This window comes from Nomascus leucogenys, chromosome 3 (genome assembly GCF_006542625.1).
Source record: "Nomascus leucogenys isolate Asia chromosome 3, Asia_NLE_v1, whole genome shotgun sequence".
NCBI lineage: Eukaryota > Metazoa > Chordata > Mammalia > Primates > Hylobatidae > Nomascus > Nomascus leucogenys.
The window spans coordinates 138,016,648-138,031,688 of record NC_044383.1 but is presented as its reverse complement, the minus strand read 5'-3'; the positions used below and the strand labels follow the sequence as shown (position 1 = coordinate 138,031,688).

Genomic DNA, 15,041 nt, shown 5'->3' with positions numbered 1-15,041 from the left:
AAGTCCCTCGTTCTTAACCCTACACTCTTTTGCAGTAAGATAATCAGAACATCAACATGGTTGGCTAACGTCAGGTGGTTTTATATTTCCTTAATTTATTATTTTGTTTCTGTAAATTTCGTAAAAATCCAATTCAGGGAAAACTATTTTTATATCACAATTTTATATTTAAAAAGAATAATTTTCTTGTTATATCTGTCTTTATCATCAGATCATGAGGTCTTTGAGGTAGGAGCTGCCTTCCTAATTTTTACCACTATTGATACGAGCACTGGGTCACCACTATGGAGTTGTCCCCAGGTTCCAGGGAGCAGTCCCTGTGCCTCACATAAACCACACTGTAGGAACTACGACTCTCTCTATTTGACAGATGAAGCAAGTAAAGGCAACTTTATATTTCTACCACTTAGCACAATGCCTGGAAATTAGTAAACACTCAATAAATCGTGATCAAGCTAACAAACAACAGTTGACAAAGCCACAGACATCACTCTGTTCCATGGAATATTGCTGTCTTTCTTACATGCCAGAAGACAAATACAACCTAAAAAACACATCTAAAGTAAAAACTCAGAAGAAATGGAGCTGAATCAAACTCAATCAATTTCAGTCTGCAAAAGCAGCCACGGGCCCTCTGGGGGAAAGTGCTGGAAGAGGTGGAAGCTGGTGGAGAGTTCAGTGACCCCATGGGGGAGGCCATGCAGGGCAAGATGAAACTCAGCGCAGGGAGTTTGCTTTTCCATCCTTCAGCCCAAGAGAAGCAGTTGGAGGGAGCAATGGAGCCATGAGTGGCAGGTGCAGATGTACATATTCTGGCTAAGTGCTGTGATTCTGGTCTAGACTCAAAACTTTACAGAACAGTTTGATGTTCCATTTCAATTTTTCAGCAAAGCATACATATTCTATTATGTATGCTTTGAATACCCATTGAACAATTCATAGTATCTTACAGGGAAAGAAAAATTCACTAAAAAACAATTATTTTACTTTTGGGCTCAGGAAATAAATGGAATTTTGTTGTTGTTTCCTTAAGGTTTTCTTCAGTTCAAGTTTTAAAGTCTTTTAGACTATAGTTCAGTATGCTGGGAACAAGGACAGCAGGAGGGCACCTACGGCCTTTCCAAATATATGGCCTGATTGCACCTCTAGTTCTTTGATTAGTGTAGGGAGGCCTTGACTTCAAAATTTTGGTAGGATATTAGATTGCTGAAGATTTTTTCCTTTGAAATAGAGAGTACTACAGAAGTGGTGATATTAACTTGGGTTTTTGCACTATCTTATACATCACAACACTATCTTATACATCATAACTTATAAGGTTGACAGTATTGCTTAGAATTAGTTAGAGGACCAGTGGCTTGATGAGACATTCACTAGTAGTTTAATGTTGTTGCCAGAAATTCCCTTGTGTCCTTCTGACTCCAGTTAATCCTACTCATCCTTGAAATCATCTTCATAAAATTAATAAAACCAAATTACTAGGTTTTAAACAAAAGCATAAGCTTTGAATAGAAACACAGCTAAGCATTAACCAGCCTGCCCTACAGCCCAGAGGTCCCCAACTGCCTGGGTTGCAGACTGGTACCAGTCCGTGATCTGTCAGGAAATGAGCCACACAGCAAGAGGTGAGTGGTGGGCAAGGGAGCATTACTGCCTGAGCTCTGCCATCTGTCAGATCAGCAGTGGCATTAGATCCTCATAGGAGTGTGAACCCTATTGTGAACTGCCCATGTGAGGGATCTGGGCTGTGTGCCCCTCATGAGAATCTAACTAATGCCTGATGATCTGAGGTGGATCAGTTTCATCCCAAAGCTATCCCCCACCCCACCCCACCCCACCCCATCTGTGGAAAAATTTTCTTCCATGAAGCTTGTTCCTGGTACCAAAAAGGTTGGGGACCGCTGCTATAGCTCACTTTCTGACAGCCACTTCAAAGTCACGTAGCCCCTGTCACGAAGTCCTAACTTCCATAGATAACATCTTTGATGCTAAAAAAAAAACCCTCAAGTTTGCCATTTTGAGATATTTTTCAGATCCTGCATTCCAATGGGTTCACTGCTGTCAGCCAGAGTGAGCACCCCCTCCAAGGAACTGACCCAGTGCAAGAATGGAGTTTCTACATCCTTCTTATCTCCTCCCCTATGTCCTAACCAATCAGTTACCCCCAGCTCCTCAGCCTCCTTCTTGCCAGAATTCCCTTAAAAAGCCGAGTTCCAGACTTTTTGAGAGGTGGATTTGAGGTTTCCTTCTGTCTCCTTATTTGGCTGCCACACCATTATTAAACTCTTTCTCTGCTGCAGCTCCTGCTGTTTGGTGTACTGGTCTGTTACCATGCAACATGCCATCAAGCCTGGCAGTTCAATAATGTCCTCGTCACTCAGCAAAGGATCAGTCCTCAGCTAAGGACTCCTTTGTTGGGTCTCTGCAGCACTCAATACTTACTTTCATTACAACCCTGAACTCATAATATTAAAATAATTGGTTAATTATCTTTGCCTCCTACCCAACCCAGTCCATGGAGGAAGTGGACCTTACTCATTTTTACGCAGGCAGTGCCTGGCACAGTTCCACACATGATCAGTAGCTCCCCTGCAGTTTGCAGAATGGGCAGTTTTGTAATATACTAGAGAGCTATTTTATTTTAGTGGAAATTCGATTGTCTATGCCAGTAGTTTTCAAACTAGGTTCCATACGCTCCTGAGAATTAAAGATGGATTCTCATAGGTCTTTAAATTGTCTTTAAGAATTCAAAAATTTTATGCTTTTGTCTTAATGATATTCCAAAAGACAAGAAGACATTACTATCAGAGTGTTCTGTATCAATTAAGTCAATGGTTCTAAATCCTGGTCACAAATTTTAGTCTTGGGGGATGGTTTTAAACAAATGTTGATATTAAGGCACCACTCTGGGATAATTACATAGGAATCTCTGGGTGTGGGTACTCATACAGAGATTTTTCTCAAAGCTCCCCTCTTCCACACCTCCAGATGAATTGTGTGGTCAGTCTTAAGACACACCAATCTAGATCATCCATGGAACCCTGAACGGTTTCCTAAGTAACACATTTTTCACAGATGCTTATGAATGCCTTAGAATCTAGCAGTTATATTTTAAGTATCTCAACTAAATACAGAAGCAAACGAAATACATAAATGATGTGTTCCTGCCAAATCCAAATGACAGACGTTGCAGAATACTGTGCAAAGATTTTGGCACAGTTCTGAGCGCAAGCAAGTCCTGGAAGAGCCCAGTTGTGGCCGCATGCTCAGTAGCCTCTCATATCAGATGCAAAGAGGCCAGGAGTCTGCCCCAGGCATGCTGCAAACAGCAACTTAATTACACAAAACATTGTTATTATCAGTTTCCCTTTTAGTTTGTATTTAATTTATGAATTTGTTTTGCTTTTATACTTACATAAGAGCTATAAACATTTGCAGTTTATATTTGGTGCGGTTGCCAATTTAAGTAGAAGCTACACTCATTCATATTTAAGCAACATTGGCATACTAAGAACATTTTAAGTCAGTACTGGGGGAATCAGGGGAGCATTTTTTCCTTTTGTTTTAAAAATTTTTTGAGATGGAGTTTTGCTCTTGTTACCCAGGCTGGAGTGCAATGGCACGATCTTGGCTCACTGCAAGCTCTGCCTCCCAGGTTCAAGTGATTCTCCTACCTTAGCCTCCTGAGTAGCTTGGATTACAGGTGCCCACCATCATGCCCAGCTAACTTTTTGTATTTTTAGTAGAAATGGGGTTTCACTATGTTGGCCAGGCTGGTCTGGAACTCCTGACCTCAGGCAATGCACCTGCCTCAGCCTCCCAAAGCATTTTTTCCTTTTAAACTGGGTCCATACATTATTCAGACTTAATGCCAATTTACATAATGTCTGGACCCTACAGAAGGTAGGATAAAATGGTAATCAAATTGGGTATCTGGGAGATGGCATTCTCCTTTGTTGGTTCTCTTGAGGACACAAAATGATAGGCAGCTTCTCCTCCTGACGTGCTGAATGTGAATGGAAAATGGCTCCTAACATCCAGAACAGTGCAAGGATTTCCCGTCTTTCAACATCTGCTGCCTTTTTTCACCTCCCATAAGTTCATGCTAAAACTCCCTATATTTTCCCCAGGCTACAGGCATTTGGTTGGTTTCCCCAGTTCTCAGAAGCTCCAAGAGAGCTCTGCAACAACATGCAGGAGCAAATCCACACCATTTGGGACCTGAGATGATTCTATTCACAAGAACATCTTCATCATAAGAATGCAATATTTTAACCCGAAAGGGCAGGGGTGAAATTCTCCCGCAGAATTTCCATGCAGGAATTTCTTTATATGCCTGCTAAGAAGAACAGAGTAATTTCTTTCATAGTGACAAAAACTAAGGCTTTGTATTTGGAGGGCATAACTAAAGCTCAGTAACATTCATGTGCATCTACTCCGTGCTAGGCACGGTGCAAGATGCTTTACTAACTGGTCATTCTTTCAATGGTCACAACAATTCTGTGAGTTAAGTATCATTATTTCTATTTTTTTATTAGGCTCAGGGAAGCAGCTCATCCAAGGACATCAGTCATCCCCCTTCCGCCAACGAAGTGGCAGCGTTGCTTCTCTTGAATTCAGTCCTCTCTGATGACAAAGTCCATGCTATACCATGTTGTCAGGAAACTAACAAGAGCCATGAGGCTTGCCTAAGGCAACACCAAAAGTTGGTAGCAGAGAAAGGTTCCAAAGTTGAGTGGCTGCCTACACAATACAGTCAGCCAGAGAAGAGACAATGAACCACTTAATACTATGAAGTGCCATTTATCTCAAAATAATGACAATAAGCAAGCTCCCTGGAGAGGAAGCTTGGCATTACAAAGGACTCCAGAGAGAATAGAATCCAATCTTCTCCAATGTGACAACAATGGGCATACCTGACAATGTGCCCATTTACAATTTCCAAGGGCTGTTCCTGTCAGAAACCTTCAACTGTTGAGAATTAATGATTTTCAATGTTTACAGTCAATATGTTTAAAAAATGTTCTTTCATCTAAATACAGGGACTCTGAATCATTGTCTTATTTCTGAACATAAAAACATAAACAATCTGAGTAATTGTCTAATAATACAAAGTGAGTGCAAACAATCCAGATCTGGAGAAAGAAAATAATCTTTGTGATGAGAACTTGTTATAATTAACTATGAAACAAATACTTCCTTGACCAGAGAGTGGCTTCTGATCAAAGCAAACAGAATGGCATCAGCTTCAGCATCCTTCATTTCATGAGGGCACCATCATGGCAAGATGTGCCATATTAACAAAGCGTGACTAGATGGCAGACATCAGCTGGCACTGCTTCATGTTTATGTTTAACATACATGTTCCTGTTTGACATTCCATAGTCCCTTTTTTGCTAAACACTAAAGTACACATCCTAGAGATGTTGCCATAATTCTTTCTCCTGTTTTCCCTTAAAACTTTTCACCTTGGGTATTTAAATGTCTATGAATTTTGACCCGTATTCCTCTTTATTACTCCATCAATTGAAAGACAAATGTTGTCTGAGGATCAGTTTTGGATGAACGGGTGAGCAAGGCTATAGCATTTCAAGAGCATAAGACATTTCCAAGGGAACAAGTGGCCCTGCGAACAGTGATGCAGAAGCCAGCAGCACACAGAAGGCATCTGGGTAACTGGAGAAGGTTTGCGGAGCCAGGAGAGAAAAAGAGGACCTACGGTTGAAGAGAGGACAGAGGGCTGGAATCATGGTCTGGCTTGTTCTTCAGGGAGAGAAGTAGATAAAGTTACCAGGGAGGGAGGTGCATGAGGCTCTTCAGAATTAAATATATAGAACTGTGGTTAAGAGGGGTTTGGAAAAGAGGTAGAAATAATTATTAAATTGAGTGTGAAGGCCAAATCAAACATTTATTAGAGAGTATAGATTTTTACATAAAGCTTTGACATGTGAATTTTTCTGAGCCTTGAGGAACATTCACTGAAAGGGTGGTTTTCTGATAGAAGTGGATTCTCAGGGGTTATGGGGCTAAAACCAGGGCCCACTGATGAATGATGCATGAACCCATATGACTCCACAGCAATTCACCATAGAGTTTTCATCAAGGTCTCTCAACGGTAAGTCCCAATCACAATCAATTATTATCCACAAGATAAATGTTGCTCTAAATTTTCTCTAAATCTAATTACGTGGCATAATGAACAGTTTCGGGATAACAGCCATGGTGGTCTCTATTGTTGGTGTTACCCTGGAGTCCCCACTTTGTTTTATTGTAAGCCTTGCTAAAGGTCTTTAAACTAAAACACTTCATTACACTGAAAAAAGGCATGAACCTACTCTGTTTAAGCCAGAGATTCTCATCAGTGATGATGATAGCTGTTGTTGACTAAGGGCCTACTATGGTCCATGAACTGCAATAGACACTTCACACACAATTTCCCCCTTATCCACAATAACCCAAGGAGAAGGGTCTTGCTTTTTCCATTTAATAATCTGATATCATCTAGATGTGTGGAGCAATGAAGAGCATGATACATTTCAGAATGGTAAGAACAGATGGGAAAAATGAGGACTTTCCAGGTCCTCCTGGCCATGTCTAGCAAATAAGCATCTATTAAATGACTGAATGATGTAACATCTGTTGACAGTCCACAGGCTAAATAGACTGTGAGGAATCCAAAAAAATACAAATAGTTTATAGGAAGATTGGGAAATATATGCATAAAGAGTGAGAGAAAGATCCAGGTTAACGTAAAAAATGCAAAGAAAAAAACCCTACACAACGGTAACATTCATTTTTGTATATCTGGCAGAAAGTCCACAGTAGGAACTCAATAAACATTGAATTATTGAATAAATGAATGAAATCAACCAACTAACCAAATCCTAGATTGTGTGGTAGTGACTCTAAGAATTGAAATAGTCTAGAGAGGAAATTAATTATGGACTGGGGCAGTAGCAAAACTTCCTGAATAAGGTGAACTGGGCCTAGAAAAATGAGAAATATTTGAATGACATGCAGGAAAACTGAATTCCCACTGGGCAGAAGGGATACTGTGGGCAGGCCCAGAGCCTCCACCATGGCCCCCTTTGCAGCTCCAGCTCCCATCCTTCCTCCACAGCTGCTGCTTCACGGGCTTTTGCCCTGACTGAGCCCATCGCTTCTGTTCTGATTTGCCCTACACTTCAGCTCTGTCCAGCTAGTTCTCAGAATGTCTTGAAGTTGGCATCTTTGGATTAACCAGGAATGCCTCTGTCCTTTGGTGTGGAGTGGAAAAACAAACAATGTGTGCCCTATGGATGATTCTGGGTTTTTGCAAGCAAAGTAATAAATTATTCTAAATGGGGCAGAAATGATGACGAATATCTCCCACTCCCAAGCAGCTGTGAAGATGGCTTCCCATGGAAATTTTGGCATTTGAGAGACCCTCTCCAAACTTCCAGAAAGACATTCCGAGCAGGTCCTCACAACAACCTTTTAATTCCCCTTGTGCCTCGGCCACAAAATCGGGGCCAATATAAACCCAGCCTCCTCAGACCTTGGCGACTGGGGCTCAACACAAAACCTTGGGTTCCTCCATACACTGAGGTTTTGTTTCCCAGGCGTCAGGAAGGCATCTTCTAGCTCAGGTTTCCTGAACCGTTTCCAGCTTGGCTTCTGTCAGAGATTCCTGGAGTCGGAGTCACTTGGTCATTGGTCTCACGATAGGTAGAGCTGCCCCATATCAGAGCCATGAATCGGTTGGACTTTTAGAAAAATCCATATCTCCAGTTGTGGGGAAAAACTGTTGATTGTGGTATGACCACATGCTTGATATGACTGATTGCTTTTTTATTCTGAAAAAGGCTCCTAATGCTACAGCATTGTGTGTCAGAGTCTTGCCCTCTTCGATGCTGTTTTTCAGGAACAATAGGAGACACGAGGAGCCCTGCTCAGCAGCGGATCCGCTTTTCTGGGGCACAGCTCACTTTTATAGGGAAAAGAGTGGTTTCGCTTTGTACAGGGTTGAGAGACAGCTTCTGTTTGCTTACTGCTCTCCTGAGCCAGCAGTATCGTCCTTGATAGAAAAGAGGAGCTGCCAGCCGCTGTGTTAATCTCATGAAAAAGACAACTATAAACTACGTCAGCATACAGTGCCTTGAATTTCTACAATAGCATTTCTGCCCTTCCAGAGCAAAGAAGTGCGCAGAAGATCCTAAGAAAGAAGTGAAGGAACAAGGACGGAGTATGAAAGTTTAACTAGTCTGAGAAGGAGGCAGACGGGGGCCAAATCCTGCAGTGGGAAATACAGTCTTGAGGTTTGGGTGCCAGTCTTTAATAAAATACTTTCTTGTGAGGGCTGAAAGTTTTTTCCCCCTGGGTTGTAAAAACCCTGGGTCTATGAATCCGACGTTTTGATGGCAAAAATCCTGATATTTCTTGCATAATAGTTTTAAAAACCACTCTGTCATAGGAACAGAAACAAAACAATAATGCAGGAAAAGTCCATATGGATCTGGAGGAAATATTTTTTATTACTGGGATCAGAGCATCCACTGTGTGGATCATACAACTCTGGCTAATTTTACTTCCTGTCTGGGGTACTTTTTCTCAGTCAAAGTGCGGGGTGGGGAGTCTTAACACTTAATAGGCCTGCCTTCCCTGAAGTTCCCAGATTGCCCATATGAAAGCTGTCAGCACGTGCCAGCCCTCCACCAAAGAAGGCACAGGTTCAGGACCTGGCACCATGCAGCCGAGTGGCACTGCTCCCAGAACTCTCATCCAATAAAGAGCCATTGTGGGATCTGGACCCTACAATGTACAGGACAAACGATTGAAATGAAAAGCACAATGCACGTGAGTGGAAACAGAAACTTGAATGGAGTAGTAATCACTTCCTTAGTGCGGATCACATCATTTTTCATGGGACTTTATTCTGTAATTCAGTCCTTGCCTAGTGTAATAGTACAGATTTCCATTTATCAGTTGATAAGTGAGAATGATTACTGTGATAACCATTAAGCAACACAGGTTACTAGTGGTGCTGGGGAAGAGAAGTGGAAATTTGTCATGGGAGGTGGGAAGGGATCGGCACTCATCCGAAAGAGACAAAAACACGAGAAAAGAGAAGGAAGGGCTGATTCCATTAAGCAACGCAGATTCCTAGCGGTGGTGGGGAAGAAAAGTGAAAAATTGTTATGGAAAGCAGGAAGGGATTGGCACTCATCAGAAAGAGACAAAAACACGTGGAAAGAGAAGGAAGTGCTGATTCTCTATGTATGTGATCAATACAAGCTGCAGTTCAGCTATTGAGGAATTTGAGACTATGGCTAATGGTATAAGAAACTAAGTCAAGCCCAGGGCTTCGAAATAGCTATGATTTCTATGTGAGAATGAGGGATGAGGCACAAAGTGGGGTTAGAGCCACGGGGAAAGGTGGAACTTAAGGGGAGCTGCTGTACAACTGATACCCAATGTGAGATTTAGGTCCCAGAGGCTGTAGAGCTAGAGCTTAGATCCAAATACCAAGAGGCTAGGAGGAGTCAGGGCACTAATTCAGGCTGAACCATAGTTTTCATCTGGGTGACACAGAGTAACTCTTTATACAACAGCCAACCTCACTATATTTAAAACAAAAACAAAACAAAAACAAAAACAGATGTTGCTCTTAGCTAAGCTTTCTCAAACAAATAAATACGAAGGGGCAGTAGAATCAGACTTCACAGAACAAATGGAAAATGCTCTTTCAGCTGGACAATTTATTGCATTCCACATTCTTCTGTTTTAGAAACAGGTTTTTCTATCTCTAAGCCAACTATATTTTTAGCTAATCAGTTTTGAGCAGAAACATGGTCTGTCTCAAATAACCCTCTTTCTTTACTATCTGGAGCCTGGAATTGGTCACAATTTCTTAACAGAGTTACTTGGTCTACTTATTTTCAGACATAATATAACTATCAACTAACATATGTCTATATACATGTACCATTTGAATAAAAACATCCTCATATCTGTGAAAGCATACAAAAATTTTAGCTCAAAGGTCATTTGATTCAATGCCAAGCTACAATTTTTCATGTGTCTATTTGGCTAGCAGGATTCTACCTCTATAAGGAATCTGCAATGTTGGTAGCTTATTTTAAAATGTGTGTCAGTAGTTTCTATTTATGACATTATGCCTTTGGAGTGGGTAGATCGTATCTGGTTGAAAAATACAAATAAATATTTCATCTAGCATTGAGTTCTCTTGTGTTATCGACTCACCAGAATTGAGCAAAATAATAGATTTGAGGCACACAAACTCCTCTCCCTGCAGATTCATCATGCGGAACCGAGATGATGTAGCCAGCAGCATGTCAAAGATCTCCACCATGCCCTCTACACATTTTCCCTGGTTCCTATGAAAACATAGCAAAAATAAATAAATAAATAAAAAGATTAAAAAACAGAAAATCTTCCACAAGACATGAAAGGGTTGACATTCATAAAAATCCACTGGTTCTAAATCTTTAACAAAAAACTGTCAGCCATTTTCTTCATGGAGTATGAACATTCATTTGAATTCTAGAAGGCAAAACAAAGAAATAATTCCCCATCAATAAAACATTCTCATTCCAACTTCTTAGAATAGGTACATAGTTCAGTCCTCAAGTCTTCCATGTTAAATATGGAATTCTTCAACCTATGGGTAATTGAAAATGATCAAGATTTGGGTAAATGATCTATCTAATACATGTATATTCTAAACAATGTGGTAGTTCTGGGAATAAAAACAGGGCCTCAGCTCAAGATGCTCATGACCTTCGACTAATATAACAAGTCCTGATAGATGTGTTTTGTAGTGCTTTTGAAGTACAAGAACAACTACAATAACTATGGGCTATGGTTGGGCTGAGCCCATTGGTGTTGCAGGAGATGGTATGTAAGTAGGTGGCATTCGAGTGGATGCTTTAAGATAATGTAGGGTTTCATCAAGCAGAGATGTGAATGCCTCCTTGGAAGAGGGTCCTAAACATAGGAGGAGGAACAGCATGAAAGAACATAGAGCAGTGTGTTGGAGGTCAGGAGATGGCAGATTAATCTGTGAGAACAGAAAAATGTCAGATCATGATATTTTTAGAAATTCAGGCTTTTAACCTTGGCATCAAGAATTTAACATTAGTAGTTGCAACTATTAAATAAGCAAACCAAAGGTTCATAACATGTAGTACTTAAAAACATGTGTCTGTATCTTTTTCATAGGGTTGTTGAAGAATTTAAATGAGATACTACACACAAAAAGAATTCATTTATTATTATTTTTTATCACAAGTTGAATTTTGGCATGATGTGTTTGAGGGGGTTAGAAAGAAGTTAAAATATTTTATGCATGCACAAATATATATTTGTGAAATATATAAACAATTAAAATATGAACACTAAACACATTGTTTAGCACCTTGTTTTGTTTTTAGTTCATAGAACTTGGAGTCCTCCATCAACTTTTTTTGACAGCTCAATATGTTTTCACTGAACAGAATGCTAAACTTTCTTTAATCACTTCTTTCTTGGGTGACATTTCTTTGCTTTCAAGTATTTTGTTGTTAAAAACGTTTCATTCAATGACTTTCCTTATGTTTATGTCTTTGGATACGTGTACAGATAACTATAAAATAAATTCTTAGAAGTAGAATTGCTAGATAAAAGGGCTTATGTATTTTAAATTTTGGTAGTTCAAACATTGCTTTCAAATAGCTTGTACAATAGACGGTTGATAAGAGAATATATTGGTATAGGCTTTCTCTAAACTGCCTGCTCTTGTGCTTTGCACATATTTTTCTGTTATTTGTCATTTTCACATAGATTTTTAAGAGTTCTTTAAATATTATAGTAATAAGCCATTTGTCATATGTATTTTTAATTGTTTTTCTTATGGTTTTTTGTTTTTTCTTCTGATGTTGTTTCTGGTATTTTCTTCTGCAAAACATTTAATAGAGAATTAAATTTATTAAATGTTTCATTTATGGCTCTAGGACATTATGTCTTGCTTTTAAAAGCAAAGACAAATAAAAAAAAATTTACATATAAATATATATAACATAATAGCATATAAAATTATCTTATTTTTCCTTCTAATATACTTTCATGTTTTCATGTTTAAATTTTTGATCTTCTGGGGTTTATTCATTTTTATAACAATTTTATTGAAAGATAATCACATAACATATCATCTGCCCATTTAAAGAGTGTGATTCAATGGATTCCAGTATATTCACAATGTTGTGCAACCATTTTTGGGGATTTATTTTGGCATAAGGTATGAGAAAAAGATCCAATTAATATTTGTTCAAGTAGCTCATTAGTTTTCTATCTTTTTCACAGATGTTCTTTTCTTTGACTTAACAAATGTTGATTACTTCTGATATATTCATATACTTCCTACAGGTGACCTCTAAGATTAGCATTATTATTTCCATTTTCCAAATGAGGGGATTAGGACTCAAGATTGTTACGTCAAATCACATTGCTTATCAACTAAAAGAAAGAATTCCAACAAGATCTTCTCTGTCTTTAATTCTTGCTCTACTTTAATTCATTCAGCAAGATTTACTGAGAGCCTATTACATTCTAGTCCTTATGCTCAACATTAGAGTACCAAGAAGAAAGCCATGGGCACTGTCAATAAAGAGATCTAGAATGGGAACCAGACAGACAAGGAGAAAGCCAGGTGCAAGACACAGGCAAAGTTCTAGAAAGAAACCTTTTTGCATCTAACATCAGTCTCCCCAGATTGAAACCATCTCAATATTGAAGCAATTGTCATCCTATTCCCAAATAAAGTGAAATGAGGTTTTTTATGTAAAGTGCTTAGAATGGAATGTGGCACACAGTAAGCATCACCTTTAAGTATTACCTAGAGATATACTGATAAATACATGGATATGTCAAGGGAGAAGTTGGCCTTTAACTTGAAGGAGTCAGAAAAAAACCGCCATGTGCATTTTGCTTTGACTATGAAAATCTGGATGCATGGAAGCTCTATAGAAGCACAGCAGGAACTTCAAGAGGTATGCTGCCCAATGTGGGGCTGACAGAGTGCTCACACCAAAGGCTCCATTGGCATTGAGTGGGGAGAACATACTAGAAGTGGGTTTTTCTTGTCATGGAGTTGAATTTTTTTTTAAGTAGTTCATCTTCTTTCTAGTGAAAAACTAAACAAGGATAGGGAAAATGTTTGGAGGATGAAGCTTTAAAAATAACAAGTCATAGCCAAAATAGAGAAATGTTCCTTTCTCAGTATAAAGTCTCTGTTTACTTAACAGACTGCACACCGGCAGGGGAGGAAGTCTCAGTGTGGGAGGGAGCCTGTGTTCACCTGCTGTGAGCAAAAGTTCAGTTCAGAAACTGAGAAAGTGGAGACTTAACAATTCTCCTTTCTTCTTGTCCTTTTTCAATCGTCTCCCATAGTTTCCCACGAAGAGCTCTTTCTTGACTCTTCCAGCAAGAGTGTATTTTTCTCAGCCTCTTCTCACTGGATATCCTGTTATTCCTAACCAGCAATTATTACCTGTCAACAATATAATGCTTGCTCTACAGCACACATTAGGAGCTGTAGACTGTGCCCTCAGGGATGGTGTATACCCCAAACTCTCAATTCAGTTCTCACGTGTGTGTGTGTGTGTGTGTGTGTGTGTCGTGTGTGCATGTGTATGTTCCTTTAGGGAATGTGGAGGGGGCATATGTTGACTATTAATCATAGACATATTATGATAGGAAGATCCCAGAGCCTACCTTCCATGCAAACACAAGTGCTTCATGTTTTGGTGGTGTACATCTGAACTTTGAGGACTTCTGGGGGGATATTCAATGCAGTGAAGCTGCACTTTTCTAAGCAGTGCTGTTTAGAGGCTACAAGAAGTTTATCCTGATATATTCTTAAGAATAAAATCACCCTGTTTTTCAATGGGAGCAACTTAGTTGGTCTAAGCACTTTGGTAAGTCCACTATTTGTATAATAAATAAAAATTATGTACTTTGATGATTCTGATGATAGTTTTGCTAAATTATCCAAATGTTGCCTGAATCTCAATGACTGGCCAATTATGTGGTACCTATGGGTCTCTCACTAGCATTATTACAAGGCGAAAAGGCTTGCCACGTGAACTACTGAAAAAGTGATTTGTCAACCTACAATCTGGCACAAATCTATGTGTACTTTGAAGATGAGATAGATACTTGTCACCTGCCTGATGCAAAGAAACTCTTCAGTGTCTACTGAGGTCATTATGCATTGTGGTCAGGGCTTCATTTTCAAAGTCTAGCCAAGATATTCTATACTAACTTCAAGGGACAAATCAGACTAGAGCATTTAGCTCAATTTCAGTGGGTATGGATGGATCAATGGCATCAGAAATGGGGTGATTCCCAAGAATTTGGAGGTAACATGACTGTAAAAGACAAGACTAGTCTAAATCCATGAGGTGCTCCTGAGGCTGAGGAGCCCGTGGGGCATGGAAAAAGAAGATTTATTTTTAAAGGAAGCACACAGCTCCAGTCATAGATCAGGAGTAGTTTATCAAACAGACCAGCCTATGACTCCCACTGTGAGACGTGACAGCCTGCAGTGATGAACTCCTCCACGGATTATGTCAGTCTGGTTTTCAGAGCACCTCAAAATCCCCTTGTGGGGAGCCTTGTTCTGCTACTTATCCTCTTCAAATGTGGTCCATTTGCACTTAAGTAATGGGGGAAAGAACTAGACTTGACAGAGCATTTGCTCATGGCATGTTCTGGAAATTTCTCCTCGATAAAAATAAAAGCCTGTTTTTCAGAAGCCCTAAGGCATCTCTTCCTCCAGATGGAAAATAAAGAGCTCTAATGAGGGTGTGCAGACCAAACCTTCACTTGTATATCTTCAAAAATATGCCTTACAAAATGTAAGGTTACCCATTAGCATCTCTTTGTATAAAAGGAAACTGATAAATGGAAACTGAGAAAACCCAGGGGATGAACATAAGACATTTAATTTAGCTGTCCTGAAGAAAAGTACAATATGGTTTTAAAAAGGTAACAAATTAAGATGC

General features: G+C 39.5%; 1 protein-coding gene across 7 annotated transcripts in view; it reads right to left on the bottom strand.

The window, feature by feature from the left end:
• The window catches only part of ESR1 (estrogen receptor 1), a 445,612-nt gene that overhangs the window by 62,251 nt on the left and 368,320 nt on the right, over positions 1-15,041 (bottom strand). For all 7 annotated transcript variants that reach the window (XM_003255892.3, XM_012506023.2, XM_003255891.3 and 4 more), the window contains one exon: positions 10,243-10,376. In XM_003255892.3, coding sequence (XP_003255940.1) covers positions 10,243-10,376 — 134 coding nt within the window. The remainder of the gene's footprint in view (positions 1-10,242; positions 10,377-15,041) is intronic.